This window comes from Python bivittatus, unplaced genomic scaffold (genome assembly GCF_059951505.1).
Source record: "Python bivittatus isolate LINGU-HERP-01145 unplaced genomic scaffold, Pbiv_v1 ctg000400_np1212, whole genome shotgun sequence".
Classification (NCBI taxonomy): Eukaryota; Metazoa; Chordata; class Lepidosauria; order Squamata; family Pythonidae; genus Python; species Python bivittatus.
The window spans coordinates 7,712,909-7,737,155 of record NW_028277073.1 but is presented as its reverse complement, the minus strand read 5'-3'; the positions used below and the strand labels follow the sequence as shown (position 1 = coordinate 7,737,155).

Genomic DNA, 24,247 nt, shown 5'->3' with positions numbered 1-24,247 from the left:
GCATCTTAAGTCCCTACACAGTACTACCACATAACGAAACACTAATATGTGTGGTAAAAGCAATGGTGTCAATCAAAACATTTTCTGCAATAAAAATGTTTAAGCAGCAGTACCTAACAGTAGAAAGGAACTTATCAGACATTCCTTACTGAGAAGTCCTGAAAGACACAACTGAATCAAAGGGAGCCAGCTTACCTTTGCTCATCCTCCCCCTTTATCACCTACCTTTTGCTATGTGTTCCGTCTTCAACTTTTATCTGTAAATTTCTCAGGACTTCCATCTTACCTAATTTATTTTATCATCAAGGTTACTGATATTAAACAAGGAAAGTATGAAAGGCTCGATAGTATTTGTGAGAGGTTTTTTGTATCTTGAAAGGCTAGGAAAATGCTTTCTTATACCAAAAGAAATATTTCTTAAAAAACAAGGAAAATGCCAAGATAAATTAAAAGAAATTTTAATAGTCAGCCAAATATACAGCTATTAGAATTATCTAAATATCACATAAATTACAAAATGATTGGTTTATATAGCATAATAGTTTTTTTTTTTAAACTATAAAGTAACCAACAAATCTCCGCAGTTCAGTAAGTACCCCCCGCCTAAAGTATCATTTACAATACAATCAAACACATAAACCCGTCAAATACTGCACAACACAATTCAGGCTTCTTGAATAGGAAATAAATGAGATCAGACAAAGTACATTCATTCAGATACAATACACTTAAGTAGTAAAAGTCTCCCTTTCACCCACCCATCACAAACTGCAAATTAATACACAGTAACTGTAGGTGCAATTTCATATGCTTCCATGTATTTTCCAGTACAGTTCCCACAACATTAAAGTGCTTATGTCACTCATATCATTCGTATTAAGATGTGCAATATCATCATATTTGGATATTTGAATCAAAGTCAGTTCAGCCAGTTGAGATTTTCTATCCAGTGCCAATATTGATATATGTTTTGAGAGCGTATGTAGATCATCATTTAGACAGTGTGTAAAAATATATTTGTTCCCAATATCACTGTTGCTTTCTCTTTCCTGTTGCTAACTTATATATCAATATCTAACATAATGATAAATTTTAAATATAAAGAAGCCACGCCTACAAAACTAAGGACAAATAAATTAATTTATGTTAAAAATGAGGCAGGATTAATATGAATATTCATAGTATGGAAGTTTTAAATGTGCATAAACTCTTCAGTTAATAGAACTGTAATTCACAATTATAAGTGTGCAGTATTTATCTTGTGGATATGTAATGGAGTAATATTTCACAGTTGAATGGCCTATCATTCTACAATTGAATTCAGTGATTTGCCAGCAAGAACTGTTCGTACAGAAATAAGTAAAAAAATTGATATAAAGCTTCTCAAGGGAGATGATCTGCAAGAATTCCACTTTAACGGAAAAAAACTGTGTTCAATTCAGTGTAAATTACAAACCGAATCTTGCTTACTTTAGCCTCCAAGTAGAACTTGTGTATGTTCAAACTGTTCACCATGCATGATGTAGAGGCTCACATTCAACTATGTTCATAAATCTAAAGGCCTATTCATAGTCATAAAGATGGAAGTCCCTCTTACCAGAAATTCTAATTAAGTGATCCTTATTGAGCATCAACAAGCCATAGGGATCCATATGATTGCATATTAAGTTCCCAGTTTTTGAGTAGACTGCAGTATCCTGGTCAGGTATGAGGGAGATCCAGCTGAGAGAAGATGGGGCAGTATGTCAGTCCATGCCCCAGTTTTCTTTCTGTCAAATGTACCACTCCCAAGCACTATTGCTACAGATGTCACTGCCTCTGCTGGTAAACAGAGACCTAGACAATATCCCTTGAGCCCCACATCTGGCAGGAGGAAGATCTTCAGTTCCTGAATATGCAGTTAATTTGTGGAATTGTAAACACAATTCAAAATTGATGAAATAGAGCTTTTACCAGCAAAAATGGTTTTAGGATAAATATAAAATATTACAACAGTGTTCCCTAACTATTGTGGGATATTACTATATTCAAGCTTTCAATTAAAGCATTTCATTTTGTCACCCTGGATGCTGCGTAACGTCATTTAAATGGTTTCAAACATGAAGCAGAAGGCACTCAGCAGGGGCTGTTATTGCAAATAATGTAAATTTAAAAATAATATGGAATTACCATTTATACAAGCTGCAGTCCTTTAAAAGGGCAATGTAAACCACTCGAAAATGGTTTGCATGAAAGACTTAGTGGTTATGCCCTTTTCTCCTCCTAAACTAGTATCTGATCTGCTTTTGCCTCTCAAAACTTAGCCAGCCCTTTGCACTCTGATAAAGATGTAACATTTCTATATAACCCTTAGTTCTGCTATTTCAGACCAGGGCTAAAATTCTATGCACACTTAGAAAGTAATGACTACTGCTTATTTAGGGGACTTACTTTCAGATATGCATGGTATCAGACTGTAATTTACCAAGTTTTGAATTAGGTGCACATTAACTGAAAATAGTCCCTTCCTAAAATTTAAGCATCTATTATGGGATGGTATCTAACATATGGGTAAGCAGAAAGGCAGTTTTCCTCTACAACAAAAATAGCTCCCATCTCAATATATGCCCTTCATGTGAACATGATTATACACAATTGCATAATTCTGCAACATTAGTTAAGTAAAATAGTTTTAACATTTCATAATACCATTGCTCTAAATAGATCTATGCAACAAGAAGCAAAATATCCAAAATACCAAGAATGAAACTGTTTGGCTATAAAAATTATACAATTAAAATTCTTATAATAGTTTGTACACAGTTTTCCACATAATATATTTAAAAGGAGCATCTTCATAATCTCATTGGAAGCAATATTTAAGATTCTGCATTTGTGGCAAGGACAAGCTTGTCTGAGTCAGTGGTAGTTGTCATTAGTTGTTTATATCTATTTCTAAAGAATTTGGAAGTCTTCCTTCCAAAGAAATGTAACTTAATTTGAACACAGTTTAGACACTAACGTACTCCTTGCTCTATCTACAGACTTAAATCTGAAGCTCAAAATAATTGTTATTATACAGACTCTTAACATGCAGACTCTCATATTCATTTCAATTAGAAGCAAGCAGTTAAATGGGTAAAATTGAGATAACTCTTCCATAATGTGACTATGAAGGACTCCATCGGTATCCTCTATACACAGAGTTGTAACATACAGAATAAGCTGTAGGATCAGGGAAGAAAATGAAATATAAAGATCAGTTTTACATTTATATATCCAAGGGACTTCACTGTACAGTGCTTCCTATGAACAGCAAATGGAAGTGATGGAATAAGCCAGTAAGGTCTAGGAAACCATACCATTCTAGTTAAGGTTTTCAATTTCTTGTTCACATGTGAAAGTGGCAAAATGCTTATTTCACAACTGTTTACACATTAGTAGACAGTAAAATTAACCTGCATATTCTTTTCAGTAGGTAAAAAATTTGATGGGTTACTTCTGTAACTATAACCACCTCTCCCTAGCTTCCAATTTAAAGTTTACTTTCCAAAAGGAAATGTGTTTACATTAAATATATTTGTAATAACTCAATTATAAAAATTGAAAATTAGATGTTGAGTAATTACTGTTCCAGCTCCTTAAACTGTTAGCAGAACAACAGACAATTACACTACAAATACTATGAAGCACAGAAGTTATTGCCTGAAAGATGTAAAATTATATATTTTCACTGGCTCACAATGAAAACATTCCTGGCCCGCACCAGATATATAGATATAGCCAAGTTAACTGATAATAGTTAATGAGAGAATGACTACTATAGAATAAGCTACCAATGATCATGAAAACTGATTTGGACAATTCCGCATAGCAAATATTTTTCAACAATATGGCTTAAATTACTTAACAGAACACCGGATTCTTGTGATCACTCTTAAATTAATATTACCTTTGAATATCTGATATTATTAAGGCTTTCTTCATAACCTATAACAAATCTACTTAATAGAGATTTTTATAACATATTTGGAATATAAAATATAAATGTATAATTTAAACTACTGCTATTTACCACCTACTATCTACCAGTTCAAAGTTAAATTCATATCAGCACAAAGTTCTGTTGAACTGAAGGAGTTGAATGTAAGGATGATTTTTACTAATTCCTCCTTCTCTCTGCAATCCCCAGCACGACTTCCCACACTGTTTAGGAATGAAATAGGGAAAAGAGTTAAATGAAAATCACTATCACGTTCTCCTTTCCTCCAGGGGAAGCTTTTTACAATATCCATGTTTCTTCTACAAAGCAAATCAATCATTCCATTTGCAAATCCAAACCTGTATAATGAATTGCCCATACAAAATGTTCATACCAACATGTTATTTAAAAAGTAACTTCAGACACTTTGCTCCTCCTCTGCAATAACTAAAGCTACCTTTGATTGACTATTTGATTATTCATTTTCTAATAGAACCTCTGAAATACATTTCAAAACAGTATTTATCTTATGTTCTTTATATGGCTCATATCTATTTCATACATTTTGGGGGGAAATGTTATATATTACACAGTAAGAGTATTTGGCCATGAAAAGATCAACACCTCTACCCAGGTTTAATGCACAAGTATGATTATCTCTCACTAAAAAAAGTCTGTTAAACTAGAATAGATTTTAAACATGTACTCCTTAAAAATATTATTAGCTCCAGTTTTAAAAATATATTAAATACTCAAGAATAATACAGTAAATTCTTAGTTTAATGGACCTCAGTTTGGTGGATTTTTGATACAATGGACAAACTTTTTGTTCAGACTCCAATTCAGGTTTGTTTGTCAAATGAAGGATTTCTCTGTTATATACTGCAAATGACACCATTTGTCAATTATGTAATTATGCAAACAATATAAATCCACAAAAGTGATGTAAATTTGGATTTAATGGAAACCCCTTCATCCTGAATGGTCTATTAAATTGTGGTTTTACTATACTCTAATGATCTTCTAATATTCCATGAGAGATATGGCTCAACATTATGGCTGCATGACAGGTTTTCAATTAAAATACATAAGGATGTAAAATAACTCAGTCATTTCAACCAATGCAAGATTTCTCCAATATCAGGTAAGCTTTGTTTGTTAAATGTAATTTCCTATAACTACCAGTTAAATCTCATTAGGTTTTCTTTTACTAATTACAGAATAATTTTCCTGAGTAACATTATAAAATACCTGGTAATTCTACCAAAAGTGTAAAGACAAGAAAATGTAGAACAATATAAACCAAGGATCACAAGTGCAGAAATGTTGTTGCTTTTCATTATATTTGGCCCTTAATAAAAATCACTGCAAAAATCTAGGTATCTAAAATATTCTGAAGGACAGTAATTAAGTTTTTCAGACCATAAATGTAGCCCTCATCTTGTGCATCGCTAGGGAATACATGAGCAAAATCTATCATTCGGACTTCAACTTCTCCATTTCCTGGAAGAGTAGTGGGCATATGGCTGAAAACTTTTTCCAGCTGAGGTATAACATTTCCATTCAAATGTTTTTGTGAAAAGCAAGCACTGCGCTTCCATAGATTGTCTCTTAACAAAAATGGATTCTGGTGCCTTTTGTGAAATGCATACGTTTTAGAAAAATGTTTGCCAACTGAAGTCTCTACCTTCCCAATTTCTGAGGCATTGATTATATGAATATTGTTGTTATATTCCAAAGTATTATCTGTACTATCTCTTGGCACTTGGTCCTTGGGTACTTTGCTCTTCTCAACCAAACAGCCATCATTCAGCCATGGAGAACAACCATCATAGACAAATAGTAAAGAACTTGCATAAAAGTTAAGTTGCTTCTGGCTCTCAAACCACTGCAAGATTTCTTTAATCTTTTGAATACTAACAGCTATCGCATCTTTTCTCAGGGTGTATCCATTATAGAAAAATCGAGCCACACCTACAAAAAGAAAAAATTTAATTAGTGGATAAATACCTTAATCTAACAGAATTCAGGATTAAATCAGCACTACAAAGTTCAGTAATATGTTATTACTACCCTAAATTTGCATTTCTAATTTTCAAAATTAACTGCAATAATTTACGGTGAAATGACAAATGACATGCTTGAAATAATCAGAAGTTCATCCAATTACAAAGTATATAGCACTTCATATACTTCTGGTTCCACAACTCAAGTTTATACAGTGGTGTATAAACCACTAGTGAATTAGTAAACTCTTTAGAATTATCTATAACCTTGCACTCATCAATTTCACACAATGGTTTAAAGGTACCCCAGTCCTCGTTACAGAACTACTTTAATTCACTGGTATGTTGGAATGTCTTGCATCAACTGTTCTTTTCAGCTCATGCCACAGCTTTTCAACAGGGTTATAGTCAGGTTTTTAACTCAGCCATTCCAAAACATGGATTTTTTTTCTGCTTTAACCGTTCTGTTGCAGATTACTAATGTGGTTAGGATCACTGTTGTGCTGCATGATCAACTCTTGCATAAGCTTTAGCTCCCAGATACCCTCACATCCTCCTGTAGAATTTGATGGTACAATCCAGAAACAACTGTTCCCTCAAGGACTGCAAGCCATGTTGACCCTGAGCCTGAAAAAGAACCCAAACTATGATATTTCCACCAAGCTTTGCAGGTTTGTTCATTTATTTATTTCAATTTGAATGCTGTCCTACTCCAACTGACTCTGGGCAGTTCACAAATAGCAACATAAAAATCAATACTAACCAAAAACAAGATGGTATCCAGGCACAATATACAAATAGAAAACAAAAGCAACAAACACATCCAAGGGGCCCCATCCATCTCACCCCAAGGCCTGGGATAACTACCAGGTCTTCAGGGGTTTATGGAATGCCAACAGAGTGGGACCCATGCAAATTTCAGGGGGGAATTCAATCCAAAGGGCAGGTGTTGTAACAGAGAAGACACCCTTCCAGGGTCCCAATAGATGACACTGATTACTGAAGGATTCAGAGTGTGCCAACTCTTGGCGTGTACCAGCTGGGTAGAAACCATGGGAGACAGGCAGTCCCTCAAGTAACCTAGCCCTATGCTATGTAGGGCTTGATAGGTAATAAAAGACCTTTGAATCACACCCAGAACTGGAGTGGCAACCAGTGCAGCTCACGGAGCAGAGGCATCACATAGGAATACCAAGGCATGCCCATCAGTGCCTGCACTGCTGCGTTCTGAGCCAGCTGAAGCTTCCAAGTGGTTTTCAAGCTACTTGAAAACAGACCCACATAAAGTGCATTGCAAAAGACTTGAGGTGACTAGAGCATGAGTGACTGTCTAAAGAATGAGATTCTTTTGTTGGAATGCAATGTTTTTTCTCCAAACGTAGTATTTCTCATCAATGCCAAAATTTCCATTCATTTCATCTGCTCATAGTATAGCCTCTAGGTGGTCTTCAGAAAACGTGAGGTGAGCAGCAATGTATTTTCTGGAGAGCAGAAGATTCCTTCGTTGGATCTTCTCATGCATATTAGTCTTCTGTGTTTTCCTTATAATGCAAAGTACAGTGGTACCTCGGGTTGCGAACGCCTCTGTTAAAGAACTTTTCAGGTTACGACCAGCTCCGGCTGCAAAAATTTACCTCGGGTTGCCAACTCCGCCTCGGGTTACGAACCGGATCCGCGGCCATTTTCCCTGCTGCCACGCGGTCGCGGCTTCCTGTGGGTGAGATCGCGGTAGCAAGGAGACGTTCGGTGAGGCTTGTGGAAGGTTTCTGGTGTGCTTGTCAGCATGGCAATTTCATTTCCGGACGGTTATGCAGCGCAGGAAAAAACTGACTTTAGACAGGTTTTTCCCCAGAATTGAGCCTGTAGCTAAGAGGCAAAGAAGAGAGGAAACCCCTGAAGGAGATCTCCCCGATGTCCTTTTGGAGGGGGACTCTCCCTCCAAACAATAACTGCCTCCCCACCCCATTCTCCCTCTTCATACTGTGCTGTACTGTACTTTTTTTTCATGTTTTTGTGGTTTAAAAATAAAATCCATATGTTTCAGAACTGTTTAACCGTATTTACATTGAACCTTATGGGGAAATTTGCCTCGGGTTGCAATCAATTCAAGATGCGATCAGAGTCATGGAACAGATTAAGTTCATAACCTGAGGTACCACTGTATTATACATCTTGCTCTTGGCATGATTTTTGTTGGGCAACCATTCCTAGCAGAGTAACAATGGTGTTGTACTTTCTCAATTTATACACTGTCTACCAGACTAGAAACTGAGAGTGGCCAAAGTTTTTTGTGATTTGTTGCCCTTTCCAGTCCGCTAAGCATCAACAGTTCTGTTTCTGAGGTTGGCAGAAATCTCTTTTAATCAGGGGATAATTTGCTTCCATAACCCATGTTGGAAATCAGTGGTGACAAGCAACTTGTTTTTTGTGGATTTGTTTTTCTTTGTTGTTTTTTAATAGGAGAAAGCCCTAATTATCATCTTTAGATTAGAACATTTGATTCAACTTTTATCACTTAAAACAGTTGATAATCTTAGGGCTTTGCATATTTATTCAAGGACAGTGAACATTGGCTCCGTGTATCCAATAAACATATGACACAGTACGTTGTTCTAAGTGTACTTTGTTTAACCAGAATCTCTGTAACTATTAACAGGGCCTAAATGAAGCTCTGATTATTTCAGGTTACAGTACAGCAAGAGTGCAGATAATTTTAAAGGGTCCATAAACTTTCTCTCACTGTCATTAACCAGAAGAGCAATAAATGACAGGCAATCTGCAGGACTAAGTATTTACTGGCAGTCTGTATTTTTTTTAAAACATAGCTAAAAGATTGGTAAGATCAGGTAGAATGGGGGCACTTTGGGCACCTTCTGTCAAGCAATATCATCTAGTGGGACCCCAGAAGCATGCCTTTTCTGTCACAGCACCTGCCCCCTGGAACAGCATCCCCCCAGAGTTCCACACAGCTCCCACAAGTCTTTGAAAACATGGCTGCACTCCAGGCCTGGGATTGACTGTTGAGCCCCTGGTGGATTTTTTATCATGTAACACGTGTTTTGTCCAGGTACATGAGCTCTTTCCTTTTTGTTTTGTTTTCCTTTCTTTTAATTATGTAGAAAGTGCCATTTGGGATTCAGATGGCCTTCGAAATCTAAATAAATAAATAAGATCCATAAATAAATAAGATCCATAGCCAAAGCCATACTTCAGGGATTTATATACCCTTTGTCTCCTGATATACTATTATTTATTACTAAGGCTTATGTGCTACTTCAGTCACAAATGGGTTTAAGCAGCATGTGCTACATCATGAAGACTTGTGCATAAAACAGCTTTATCCCTTCTATAAATACTACTGGAAAATATCTTCAACAATATTTTACAACAGCCTCTTATTTTCATTTTAACCCCGATAAAAAAAAAACATGCCATTTCTTTCTCTCATTTGGCAATCCAATATACAGAATTCCTTTTTTTTCCTGTTAATATCAATTTTCTTAACTACCAGGAACACCATATAGATCAGAGCCTGTAACACAAACTCTAGCCTGGCTGTTTCTTTTAAAAAGGTTATCTGTAATTAAAGACATATTAAAAATTATGCTCTTATACAAAGATTACCATCTTTTATAGTTTCTTTTGTTAATCCTCTTCCATAGTGCTGGTTCTGTGTCTCATAGCTGCCAGTAGGGACATGATAAACCTTTAAAAAAAAAAAAAAAGGAGAAATTTCTGCCTCATTTCTTGAACTCTTTTTTCCATTCTAATTCTAATGTAATATTACACTTATATTAAAAGGTTTTGCTTCAGACCACAGAAGTCTGAGAGAATTGCAGGAGTTAGACCTAGTTAGCTCAGTAAGATCACTTTGCAAAACATATGAATAGAGTATGTTGAGTGAAAACATTTTTTGAAGGAATATCATAATATTTTCTTTACTATATAATCCAAGAAAAAATCAAAGAAACCAATGCAAATAAATATTCTGAGTAATGAGGAATTGTCAAGAAAGATTCCTTCAAATCATTTGCCCTATGAAGTATTCAAACATGAGCCAATGATAAAGGATAGCTTAATTTTTTGTTGGGAATCTAAATTAACTAAAAATGATCACAAAACAAGTTTGGTTCAGAGAATATGAATACATGGTGCATTCAGGTATCCAGAAACTGAACAAAAAATACAAATGTATATAACCACATACAGTAGCAAAAAATAAATTTTAAAAAGATCTAGAAAACAGGAAGGCCTTGCTTAAATTCTGTGCCTTTACAAAATGCATTTATTTAATTAATTAAACAGCAAAATGCATTTAAACAGCAAAACAATCACATTATATATTTGAGGGCTTCTCATGCATCTATACGTGCATATAAAGTTTTATTCAATAATTTCAATAAAAGATAACCATATTTCATTATAATCATCCATAGTCCTCATTTAGCGACCATTCACAGTTAAATCTGTGATGAAAAAGTAACTTTATGACCAATCCTTGCATTTATGACCTTCGCAGATCTGTAAAGCAAAGGAAAGCTGAAGTATGATCATAAGCACAGTCATGTTTTCACCTAGTGACCATTTCACTTAAGGACCGAGTTGCCGTTCCTGATTGTGGTCACTAAACAAGGACTACCTGTGTAATCCACATGTGTAAGAAACTCATTTCATACATCACAAGTAACATTAGGTTTTCAATCTACTAAGTGGAGTCATAGATTTATCTTTCCAATGTTGAAAGCCTAGTTTCTCAGCAATAAGAAGGGTATGGAGAATCCATTTTCCTTGTCCAGCCATCAATTTGATGTAATAAGGTAACAAGTTTAAAAGAATTCCAAAATATATTTTCTTAGTTTTCAAGTACTACAACAAAGCTGTAAGTAACTTGTCAAAGGTCTTTAGACAATAATGTTCCTAGTGTAAACCCCTTGGAGGTGCTTGAAACAATAACAAACAAATATAAACCTCTCACAAGGTATGTCTGTGTCTATAATGTAAGGTAACCGACCCATTTTAATGATATACAATCTATGCCAGACTCCAGCAGGGGCAAACATATTTATCCTCCCACAGTAGAGAGATAAACTATCTATCTAGTGTGTTTATTTTCTGGGCTTATACAGTATTACACTCAAATCACTTTAATAAATAAATAAATAAAATAAATAAATAAACTAGAAGGTAACCACAAAGATCCTAAAACAGTGATGTCATAGAGTGGCTTTTAAAATAAATCTGGTATTAGCTGGATATGACTTAACTAGATTTAAGATAAGGTTATTAATTTATTCTTGTCATATTAAAATGCTGTTATTAATCAGGAAAGATAGCACAAAGCTAAATTAGATCAATGTTTTGAAACAATACTAACGAGGCACCTGCTGGGATAATATTTCATCTATTTAACAAACAAACCTTCCATTTCCAACAAATATATTTATTTAACAAAACCAGAATATTCTCAACTTTACTTAGCTCAACTTGCTGGAATCTTAGCATGTGTATATGTGTATATGTACATATACTCACACATATAAATGCACATCTAATAAACACATCTCAAGGAGTCTTGTGCATATCTCCATCTGGCTGGATATAAAAAGGAATCAACTGACTAAACACTGCTGAGAAAACAGCTGTTATGAATGACTTTGTGACATAAATCTCTAAATCAACACATCCTTTTAGCAAAAAGTGAAAAAAAATCCTAATTACTTTACCTTTCTTGCCTTCTCTTTTTTTCTCTCTCCAAAGAAATCAAGCAAGGGCCAATTCTGGACATTTGTCCACAGCTTTCTAAGCCAAGACCTATAAAGCCATGTTTTATAATCACGGATGGGGTTGCAGCTGAATGCTCTTCCTTCCCTCAACTCTCTACCTATTCTTATTGATAACTAACATTTAACCAGAGTTCCACGATTCCATGCAAATGGAAGTCAGAATCTCCACAATATGGAAAAGGAAAGGGTGATAAAGAATCACAGAAATGGAATACTTATCCACTCATGCACACGTATGTAACAGAAAGCATGGCCACAAGTTGTGCACAGGAAAATAAGTCTAATAAAGAATGAAAAGTAAAGCAGTAATAAAGTAAAATGACAAGAATATAAATAAAGCTCCAGGACACTTATAAATCTCTACATATCTCTTTTGAAAAAGAAAATCTTGCACACCCTGTTCAGATGTTTTTGTTCTCTGACTGTACTGAAAGATCAAGAGCAGACTTCAGATATGCATATTCTACTTCTCCATCGAGAGAAAATAAGGATGCATTTTGTCCTATATTTTACTGTAATGATGGAAACAGGAAATGTTTCCTATTGTGTGTAGGCTGCATGTATATAAGAAAAATATATGAACCCAAAACCAACTCCTAATTTCTCTTCACAAGAAAAAAATCATCCAGAGAGCACTTATGCTGCACACATCTCTTCAAGAGCATCCTCTAATTAAAATCCAAGGAACAGCTTACCCTCATGCCAAGCACCAAGAACCCAATCTCTTCCATTAGTGGATATTTGCTGATTTGTTGCTTAATCTTCTCTTCAGAGGCATATGGATCATAGCTTTTCTGGCCTATTTTTACATCCATTATGCATGGTTTCTTAAACCTGTGTGTCACATCTTCCAGTTTCAGGTACAAATCTATAAACAATTAAGAATAAATCAAGAAATTATAACTTCATTCCATGCTAAACACATTGTTTGGCTTAACAGGAATCTGAATCTGGACAATGAATCAAACAAATGTTAAATCAAGGCATTTCAATCATAGGTTGATTATAATTTGGTTAGCTCGCTTTAGCCAACTCCAATGTGTCATTTGAGCTATGATTACTGGCTAAGTTAAGTACCTATTAGTTTTCAGAAATAATTATAAAGCATCCTCTTTCACTATACAAGGATGAATTAAGAAAACAAAATATATGTTCTCTGGGATTAGTGACCAACTACAGGATTGCCTGCTGGCTAACAGTTGAGAAGGGAGATAGCATTAATTCCTTTAATACAGTAAATACAAAAAATGTGCACAAAACAGAAAGGCATTTTTCTGTTTTGTTTCACACTCAAAACATTTTACATAACCCTAGTTAACATAAAACCATGCTTAGTGTATCATGCAAACATTTTCACTAAATATATATGCAGCTTACACACAACATTATTTTGAATTCTGCAGTAACTTTCTTCTTAATACTTCATGAATGATTACAGCAGCAAGCTTTTTAGTGAAACAAAGTCTGACAGCAAGGAGATGTCCAAGAGAATACTAAGTGAACCAAAGTACTTTCCTGAAAATCTGGCACGACTATTCCTTCCCAAACAAAAGGTGAGGAACAGAAAGTTTCGCAATTCAGCTTTCTCAATAGCTGGAAAAAAAAAATGTGACTACCATATACCAGACTATGATTCAATACCTTGGAAAGGAAGGCCAAAATCCCAGCATTTCTTCAGTTCATGTATGTTAATGTTAATTGTCAATCATGCTCCTTTTCTCTATCAACTTTAGCCATAGTTATGTCTAGTCATAGTTCCTCTTAACCAATATTTGCAACTAACTTCAAATCTTGGTTAACATTAACCATAGCTAATAGCACTGCAGATATTATATTTAAAGTTGGTTAAGATCATTAGAGAAACAACAAGAGAAATTATTTTCTAACAGAAATTCTCTTCTGAGCAAGGTGGGGAGAGCTTCAGATCTTATAATCATGGTACGAAATCAAGAACACTTATTGATTCACTAGCTTGGGACCAGGGAATCAATCTATACAGTTAAGATTTGAATCTGGTCACATGGCTGGACTAGATTGCATGATGGAATTTAAATTTTTAAAACTCATAATTCCCTGCAGAAATGATTTCTCAGCCTTAATGAAGAACCAATGATGGTTACAACAAATCATCTAGTAAAGAGAACAAAATCTCCTTGTGCCTATCAATACCCATACAGAAGCATGATGAGAAAAATCAGTGGCAAAAAAACAACAACAACCCCACCCCATGAACAATCCTTTATATTTTAGGATAACTGCCATGCATGGTACTTTAACCCATGATACTCACATAAGAACTTTATGAGTCTTATCGCTTTAATTTTAACTTTTCCTAAGCTCAAACCTATCAAATCACACTTAATATGTTTACATACTTTGATCTAAACACTTTGATACATCTATGAATAATAATGCTTTGTTTGTGAATGTGAAAAACTTAAATGTAATTGACCCTAATGCTATGTTAAATTAATATATAATTCTTAATACATAATTCTCATATAATTGTATTGTATAATATATAATGTTGGGAAAAGATGGATATGCATTTTGATGTACAAGTACTATTGTATTTCTAAATAGGCTGAATTCAACTTTACAGAAAAATCTGTTTACTTTACAGAAAGTAATCCTTATTTACACAATTTTCTCCTCAATTAAATACATCAGCATATTTTTTTCATGAAGTTCTATGTGACAGAACTTTAATGTATATATTCTTAGAAGAACTTCCACAGAAATTCCCATAAAATTCATGCCTAGCACACTGAATACAGCAACAGTACCATTGGGTGCAGTAGGCAATGACCAGGTTCCATAATATTTTGGCAAATATTTTTGTAGTTCTAGAAACACAGAGTCTTCACAGTCATCAGCAAATACCTGAAATAAAAGAAATGTTAGTGAAATACATTTGAACCTGTAATAAATTATCCACTTATCTGTTATGATAGCAACTTTGGAAATTTAAACCTTACATTTATAAATACCAAATTTATAGGAATAAAAATGAGGGTTATCTCCAGTATGAACAATATGGATATAGACAATCAACGAGTTGCTAACTGTTCTATTCCTAACAAAAATACAGATCTGAATATTTTATTATAAAAAAATAATTTCATAGTTTTTGTCACTGACTAGAGCACACAACTCCCTAGGGACTTCTGAAATATAAGTAACCTAAATAGGTTAAATGGTTTTTACAGACTTCATAAAACTGGCTGGCAGTAAGGGCAGATAAAATATGGGGACCCTCTATAATCTTAATTTGTGATAAAATCACGTATGAGGAGGATGTTTAGTCAAGCCTTTAAACATTTGCATTTGTATCAACAGCTAAAAAATTAGATTATAGTGCAATGGCCATATACCCTTGGAAAGCTACCTGAAAATTATTGAATAAAACTTGTTTTCAATCCTTTTGTGACAGAAAATGTAACTAATTAGGTGAGAAAAAAATAGCTGACAGAATATAGATTGCAGTATCTTTCTCTTATATAAATTAGGAAAGAGATGAAGCTTGTTAGTGAGTTAATTTTAGAACTGTAATAGCTTAAATTTTTAGTCTTAATATACCATAAATTATTTTATTCATTTCACAAGCATTTCCTCTCCAAACTCTCAATTTGCAGAAGTAAACTAATAATCAAATGATTTATACTCAGAAACTGCAGAATCTAATCAGCATGCATAGAAAGTACACTTTGCTGCATGAAAATCATCCTAAATGGGTCAACTGCACACTAATCTCGGTTTGAAAAGGGAACAGAATCATTTCTGTTCTGTTCTCTGAAACAACTGAATGTTTCAGAGCAAGCTGTTCAAGCACTCTTACAGTAATTAACTGTTTACATTTCTTTCTATGTTCATATTACTGTTACTCTAGGTAACTCCAGTGGGAGATACATTATGCACTCTTTCCAACTCAGCAAGAAGGACTTCACAATCTTATTTCTAAAAGAAAAAGTATTTATGTTTTAAATACTAGTTGGTCGGCGGGGGGGCGGGTTCCAGACAGCCAGAAAATAACTTCAAGGATACAGTTAGTTACTATCTCTCTGGCTTTATGATTTCAGGGTAATAGGTGAACATGAATATTAAACTAAAATTAAACTAGCTTCTATCACGATATCACCTCTACTTTATGCTCAAATGTCTAAATATCCCTTTTTAAAATTTTATTCTTAGAAAATAGAAAAGGACATGAACACTATAAGTCACCCTCCAACAACAAAACACATGATTAAATTCCCATGGTGAATAACTGCTATGTAAAAATATGAGACAGTCCTGAACACTTTTGACAATGTTTAATTTTTGAAATGAGACTGATCATTCATACTACTGATAAATTACTTTTTCCTCCCATTAAGTAGGTTTTCATTCTAAACACTCTCAGATATACTCAACTGGATACACAACAGATTCTGAAGGTAGTTTCCAAGAATTAAATCTGAGGATTTTTTAAAAAAATGTCACCTATTGGTACAACTCTGATATACACAGAAATTAAAACTATAATTTCTATGTGTAATTAAAACAAAAAACCTTGTAAAGCCTATACAAAATTTGTCTAAATAAAGAAGGCTTATCTATGCTCTCTAAACAACAAAAATAGTAGACTAAGCACAATTTTGTTTATGACAAATGATTTCTTTTTTATTACTATTTTAAAATGAATTTTGATTTAATTATTATTGTCTTTATGAATAGTTTTATCACTGATTCTTTTCTATTATTGTTCTGTGCTATTCTGGGTTCCCTCAGAAAGAATAATGCCATATTTTCTAAACAACAAAGGTAACCAACTGAGAAAATTTCAAGAAGTTGTTTCAAAACAGCAGTACTTCTAACGATACACATAACTCTGTATATACCCTTTACTATCACAGGACGGCATCTAAATTGACAAGTCAAGATGATATAGACTGATCAGCTTTGGAAAATGTGATTAAGTACATAAGGGATGGAGACGTACAACAGTTAAATGCATTGGGCCAAAAATTTAAAGCCTTCAGAATCATTATACAATTTATAATAATGGAAAGCAGCACAAAAATAAAATAAAATACAAGACACATTCACCTGGATAATATGGGTGGTTCAGTTCCACATAAAAAATTGCTTCCAGTTGCTTTAGAAAAGGAATTATTTTACCTTATTATAGAAGTCTAGTTCTCTGGGTCCTCGAGGAGGGGGCTGCAATTGTTTGAGGACAGTGCCATCTGGATGCTGCAATATACCTGAGAGAAAAAAACAAAAAAAAACCTAATATGCTGATCTTCAAACTACAGTATCATTTCAGTATTGCTGAGTGCTTCATAAAGAACACAAAGTCAAAAACAGAAGAGTAATTTTAACATAAAAGCCCAAGAAAGCTAATTTAGAAAACCAATTTCTAATTATTATATATGAAATAAATAAAACAGGGAAGGCAGACTTGTGAATTTTAATAGTAACTCAGTTTTTGCAGCATACTGTACTGAATAAATGTTTTCTGAGACTGCCCAGAATGCTCAGAAGAAAGACAAGGAAGAGAGATAACTCAACAATATACTTATGACAGAAGCATTTAAGAACCTCTGAGTCTAGTAGTTATTCTATAGGCAAAATAAGCCTGTCACATATTGAGTAAAATAATGTTTTTAAACTAATTCCATTCCTTTAACCAACTGCTTTAGTTCTGGGGAGTTTCACTTCACTGAGATTTAACGAACAATATTATTGTCAAGATACAATCCTGCTTACATAAAAGGAAAGTGACCTGCAGTTTCCCATTATTTGCAAACTAATCACAACTTGATTAGCAGCAGACCAGAACTACAAACTGCAGAGCAAAGTTATTTCTGGAGCTTAATTTGACTTACAGAATTAACTGTAATTCACATGGTAAATACCTAAAGAATATGGCAATTTTACAACCTAATTATTGGTTACATTCAACTTTCTTGGGAAGGTTGTTGAGAAGAGGGTTGGCTTACAGCTCCAGAGGGCCCTGGAAGAAACAGATTATCTGGACCCCTTCCAGCCTGAATCCAGACCTGGTATGGCAGTGAAACGTCATTGATTGCCCTTTAGGATGACCTCTGATGGGCTCAGGATTGGGGTAGTGCATCTATCCTGGCTCTCCTTGATCTCTCAGTGCTTTCAATAGCATCAATCATGGTAACCTCCTGGATTTGTTCAGGGGATTGGGAGTGGGAGGTACAATATTGCAGTGGTTCTCCTCCTTTCTCCGAGACCAGTTCCAGTCAGTGTTGAGGGAGGGGAAGATTGACCCCCAAGGCCCCTTTCTACTTTCTCCCTACTTCTGTTTAACATCTACATGAAGCCACTGAATGAGGTCATTCATGAGCATCAATATGCTGATGATACCCAGCTGTACAACTCTGCCATGGGCTGACCAAGTGATGTGACTAAGGTTCTTTCCTCAAGAAAGGGGGCTGGGGGTGGGTTTGGATGGAGAACAGGCTTCATCTCAACCCGGGCAAAACTGAGTAGCTGCAAGGGTTTTGAGCACCCCCTCCACATTTCAGAGACACTCCATATTTAATTCTGGGTAATGCTGTACTTCCCCAGAGTTGGTGAGTGATTTGGAGGTTCTTCCTGGACTCACGACTCTTGCTCAAAGAACAGGTGGTAGTCGTGGCTAGAGGGGGTCTTTACACAGGTTTTCCTTGTGTACCAACTGTGCACAATTTTTGGATCAGCCTTACAGTGACTCATGCCTTAGTCACCTCCCACTTGGACTACTGTAATTCACTCTATATGGGGCTGCCCTTGGAGAACATTCAGAAGCTGCAGCTGATCCAGAGCTCAGTGGTACAGGCAAAGCTTAAATAGTTTTTATCTTTGTTTACAGTACCTTGTGATTTAAATTTGAATAGCACAGGATACAACTTCTCAAAATCAACAGAACAGGTTAAATCCTTAAGTTACTAATTAGAAACTTTTTATATATTCCATTATTAGTGATTTTGTGATCTAAGAAGCTCAGAAATTAGTTAAGATTAGCTTGAATGTCCCCTTGGCTTTTACAAACTGCAGGAACTATGACACCAGTTTTTCATTCTCTTGTACTAAATGCTTAGTAACTTTATTTAGACAATGTGTGTTAATAATGCTTGTTGGATAATTAATGAGAAATCATACTATTGCCTTTTATAAGAAGGATGCACACAGATTATTTATTTCATCAAAACTACCATCATACTCATACATCCATACACTTTTAGACATCAACTTAAACTTAGCACTGAGTCTCAGTTGTATCAATTGTAATATTCTGTGATGCTGAATTGCAGCTTGTTTTATGTAAGAAAATTACATTTAATGCCTACTGTGTTATGCACAGATTCTATGAAGAATTACATCACAAAAGACGCTACCTAGACCTATGCTGGCCCACATGACATGGGGCCTGTCCATTAGTAGAGCCATTTTGATTCACAGCAGGCTATAGTACTACTGTATACAACTTTATCCTAGTTTATCTGTTGCAACTCTTGGCCTCTTGCCTTACACTGAGAAATTTTCTATCTAGCTGGTTCAAACTTTGAATTTTGAAACGCTGATAGAATTAATGTGGGTCTCTGTAACCAAGGTAAGAGTACCATTTAATCAGCATACTTCAAGCAAGAAGTATATTTCTATTTGATGCACATTCCTTCATTTCCATAAATCTTACATCTGTACATCTTACATCTGTACATCTCTACATTACATCTGTAATGCATTAACTTTCAAGTCCATTGTTATCTGCCTTTCTTGTTTGGCTATCTGTCTCTTCTACCATCATGTTTTTTTCAGAGAGACAGCATTTTAGCAGGCTATAGCAAAAATAAAGCATCATGGTATCTTAAATAGTAACCCATTAATTATGGCATATATGATTTCATAGATTAGAACTCTGCTTCCCCAGATGTTGTGAACACTAGCCATTAAAAACCCCACTTATTGCAAACAATTTCATATAATATATGGCTGGACAAACCTAACTGAAATCACATTCTTCTTAAAAAATAACAATGATCTTGCACTGTGTATGTGCCTTCAAGTCACTCTTGACTCCCGGTGATTATATGGAAAAGTCCATGCAATTTTTTTGGCAGTATTTTCAAAAGTGGTTTACCATTGCCTTCTTCCAAGGGCTGAAAGAGAGTGTCTCAAAGTCACCCATTTGGCTTCCATACCTAAGGCAGCACTAGAACAGGTTTCCACACTCCTATCTATCACCTTAACCACTAGACCAAACTGGCTCCTTAACTATTTACACCCGTAGTTAAAAAATAACCAAGGTTCCTATTTTAATATATTTATTATGATTATAAAAAATACTCTTTGAACTCTACAACTAGAGAAAGCACAATGAAAATTATATTTTCTGGGTACAACTGAACTATGTATCAATATTATCAATAGTGATTTGTGGTATTATTTCAGCTTATAATATTGTGGTTTTACTCCTTCCCATATCTTTATTTTAAAAGATTTATACATGATAGTTTAGCATTATCACAGAACTATGATAATTCTGCTTTTGCTAGTTCTAGAGGGGATGGGGTTGGGAGAAAACCATGCAGAGCACCAAGGCCCCATCTCTGATCAAAAAATGTTTTCCAGCTATCACTTTGGTGTCTGAGAATTAAGAAGCCATTCTCTGTGCATTTTCAATCCTATCTTCAAAATCCCAAGTTCTATAAAAAAAAATGTTTAGAGTTAACCAAACTGTTAAAAAAGTTGAATTCTACAAACAAAGCTATACCTTTCACAGCACCCTGAATATAAACTTATTACTCATGGTTTATAGTGCCTTCATCCACACACCCCTGGCTGATCTGAAAAAAGCTAAGGAGGGTTGGAGTTGGCTAATATCTGGATGAGAAATCATCAGAAAATACCAGAGCTGTAGGCTACACTGAAAAAAAACATATCCTAAAAACAGCAATGGTAGACCTCTTCCATATTGCTTCTACCATAAAATCCCTAGTAGTTTGAGGTCAACATGAAGGAAATTTTATTCTTAAACCTACACAAATTGTGTCAGTCTTTCTGCAGTCAGGATAATTTAACCACATATTTTGTTAGACAAAATACTGACTCCAGTCTAAGAGGATTGGCCTAAGCAGTAGTAGCAATGAACATTTCTTCTGGAGATTGCAACTAATAAAAGTTTTCATTTCAAATGGTGGCAATTTACTAGCTAATTAAAGCTCTTTCTAAACTCTTGTTTTACAATGTTCCATCTGATATAAGTCTATAAAAAGCAGACTAGGAAAAATGGACAAAGCAAAAATTGCTGCTTTAGAAATTCTTCTAAATGGGCATGCAAGCCTTCTTTCATTTCTTGTTTTATGAGAACATTTCCAGTAAACCCTTTTGAAGTTCACTGACTTTATGAAAAATAACTAAGACTATCTTATGGCATAGCGAACCTTCTGATACCATCCAAATATAACAAAAATAAATACTTTAATGGCTCATTATTTTCTTCTTCCCACTCCTTGTTCTCATTCTTCTTCTTTGGTCATTACCACCCATGTCTATTTCATATAAGACAGACTGAGAGCACCCAGATAAAAACTCACCAACATGGTTCAGTTAACACATGAATATAGACCCTTCCTTTTTTAAAAAAAGAAAAGCACATCACTTTCTTTATCCTATATTTTGTCTATTTCCTGTAGAAACCTACAAGAGATCTCATCCCAACTTAACTCAATGACTAGTTTTATAACCACCTGGAGAATTACTGGAATTATTTTTGAAGCCATTTTAAGAAATCATTGGGGGAGACAGAGAATTAGGTAAATTCCCTCCCATTTAGAAAACCAAGCATAGAAGCAGGTTTCTTAGCAGACACAGTACAGAAGTTATAACAAGATAAGGAATTAAATTGTTCCTCAGGAAAGAAAACACGATACTAGTCTATTACTTCCACTAATAAATATAAAGAAATGAAAATATATTGACCATAAGCTACCATGCTGTATTATAAATAACGTGATAAAATATTGACAAAAAAGCTAGAAGCAAGGCCAGGTTTATAAGAATTTCAGATCTTCTGATTTTCAATTATTTTTCTTTGGTACTTTTGCTAAAACAATTAAATGATCAATCTCATGGAGTTAGTATTGTGTTCCTGCAAAAACTGTCAGCTAGAGTAGGATTGCCTGAGAACAAGTAGGAGGACAGTCATCTTAGCCTATGCTAACCAAAATAAGAAATATGGTAGCACCTTTTCTAACAAATGTTATTAAAAGGAATAAGCTTTTGTGTGCTTTAGCTCTCTTCATGCACAGAGTGGTTAAACTAAAGTAGGATTTAATAAACTGGGATGCGAGGGGAAGACAGGCTGATTATGTAGATGCAGGTTACATGTGAGTCAGACTACAAATACAATGACATCAAGGAAGTGGACTTGTTCTGTATATAGGTCAAGGTTGATGGTGGGGTAGAAGTTGTTGGTCATGATAGAATTTGATGAGACATTCATCAATTACAAAGAGCAAGTACTTCTAATTTGTTCTGTATATACGTCAAGACTGAGGTTGACGATGGGGTGGAAGCTGTTGAAGCCACGATGGAATTTGATGAGACATTCACCAAAATACAAAGTACAAGTACTTGTAATCTGCCTGTCATATAACTTGCATCTGCATGTCCAACCTGTCTTCCTCTCCCTTCCTCCCTCATCCCAACTTAAACCCTACCTCAGTTTAGCCATTCTATGTATCCGATGAAGTGAGCTGAAGCTTACAAAAGCTTATGCCTTTTCATAAAATTTGTTAGTCAGAAAAGGTGCTGCTAGACTTCCTGATCCTGAGAACGAGGAAATTCAACTGGAAGTCCCTATTCTGCCACCTCGCTTGCCTCACAAAACTCAGCCTCTCCTTCGCCAGATTACTGAGCCAGAAAAACCATTAAATCATTCCCTACTGACTTCCTCGCTCTTTGTAAGTCACATTCCCACAGCTCTGACAGTATTGTTTAGTACACAAAAGGAAGTTAATCACGCAGGCTGTCCTGAGCTCTTTAGGGCAGCAGATAGTGGTGCGACGTGCCATAATGGGTGGGCTGGATGGTTTGATCACCAGAAGGGCTGTGCCCACCACCACCAACCGGGCAGCTGTTCCCATCCACCCGGTCCTTCCCCCACCCCGAAACCTTGCAACACCCATAATACAAAACGGTGAAAGAGGAGAGAGACAGAAACCCAGGAGAAAGAGGGGCTGACATGGCGGGAGACGGAGCACCAGTTGTCTCCCGGCTCCAACGCAAAGGAGTTCCCGGGAACAGGCAGGAGGAAGTTACACCGCGGCGAGGGGGTGCCAAGCGCCCGGACTGCTCTCCCGCCACCCGATAAACGGAGCCCCGAGGGCCAAACTTTCGCCTCTCCTCCCCCCGCCTCGCCCGCCACTTACCGCCCTTATCCTTGCCGTACATGTGCCCCGCCACTTGGTGAGAGAGCGGCACGCAGCCGTCGAGGAGCCGGACCGTCGCTCCAACCTCCTCCCCGTTCGGCGCCGCCGCCGCCGCCGCCGAACTGGGGAGTCCCTCTAACCGCTCGGCCTCCCGGTTCTCGGCACAGCGCGGCGGCTCGGTGGCCATGTCCTAGAGGGCCGCGATGGCTGCGACGCCCGCCTCGCCTTCAAGGCCCGCCGCCGCCTCGGCCGTCCGTTCGTGGACCCGGCCAGGCCCGCGGCTCCATCGCGCGTCCGCGTCCGTTTCTCTCCCTCAGGGAGCTAAGCTCTCCTCGGCTTGGCGAGGCAGAGCACCCGGGGCACTACTGAGCACGCGCGGCGCACCTTGCGCTTGCGCACTGCTAGCGACTGAAGCCGTCTTCGGCTCAGAGTGCCCTGAATGTGTTTCCTGTGCCTTCCGAAACGTGCGGCGGCGGTGGCGCTTTAGTCGTTGGTGGAGAGGTGTTTTGTGCTGTTTCTTCGTTGCTATTTCTGAAAGTGGCTTCCGCTCTGCAACCCGGTTAACACTTCGTGCTAAACCATGGCTCGATTCACCGTGGTGGGTTGAAAAATCAGAGTTGTCTACGTTTTTGAAACACGTTTAGCCATAAACCACGCTGTGTTCATACAACTCGCTAAATCATTATTTGTTCTTGGTTTATTAAACCCACTTGGCTGAGTTTCCCATCAGATTCTTTCCTGTACTTAAAAAGTAAAGACGGAGCTGGACTTCTAGTGGTTGCATGGACACATCAATACAGTTTTCTTGCCAACAGCACAAAGCGGTTTGCCAGTGCCTTCTTCGCGGTCAACATGACCCCGATTTACTCAATTATCCCAGTTGGTTGGGTTTGCACAACACACTGAACGATAAATTATAGGCTCCATCTAGAATCATTTATCTAAAGATAGGCAGCAGTATAGAAATTATTTCATTATTCACCTGGATAAATTGAACTCAAGGTCATCAGAGAAGTCAAACATTGGCAAGGAAAAACTACATTGTCTTTGTCCAATATTAGTGTACAAACT

General features: G+C 36.2%; 1 protein-coding gene across 1 annotated transcript; it reads right to left on the bottom strand.

Moving 5' to 3' along the window:
• Window positions 1-442: 442 nt before the first annotated feature.
• Window positions 443-23,571, bottom strand: IPMK (inositol polyphosphate multikinase). The gene is made up of 6 exons (XM_088144396.1): window positions 23,177-23,571; window positions 16,911-16,996; window positions 14,537-14,633; window positions 12,446-12,618; window positions 9,592-9,673; window positions 443-5,935 (listed from the first exon to the last, which is right to left on the bottom strand). Exons 1-6 carry the CDS (start codon window positions 23,361-23,363, stop codon window positions 5,337-5,339), a joined length of 1,224 nt encoding a protein of 407 aa, XP_088000522.1. The 5' UTR covers window positions 23,364-23,571; the 3' UTR covers window positions 443-5,336.
• Between the last annotated feature and the right edge of the window lie 676 nt (window positions 23,572-24,247).

Bases quoted from the DNA above. Each gene is read 5' to 3' on its own strand.
- IPMK (XM_088144396.1), bottom strand. From the start codon at position 23,363: ATGGCCACCGAGCCGCCGCGCTGTGCCGAGAACCGGGAGGCCGAGCGG. The intron at 14,634-16,910 runs GTAAAATAATTC...CTTTTATTTCAG, and splicing joins AACTAGACTTCTATAATAAG to GTATTTGCTGATGACTGTGA. The intron at 5,936-9,591 runs GTAATCTTTGTA...TTCTTTTTGTAG, and splicing joins AAAAGAAACTATAAAAGATG to GTGTGGCTCGATTTTTCTAT.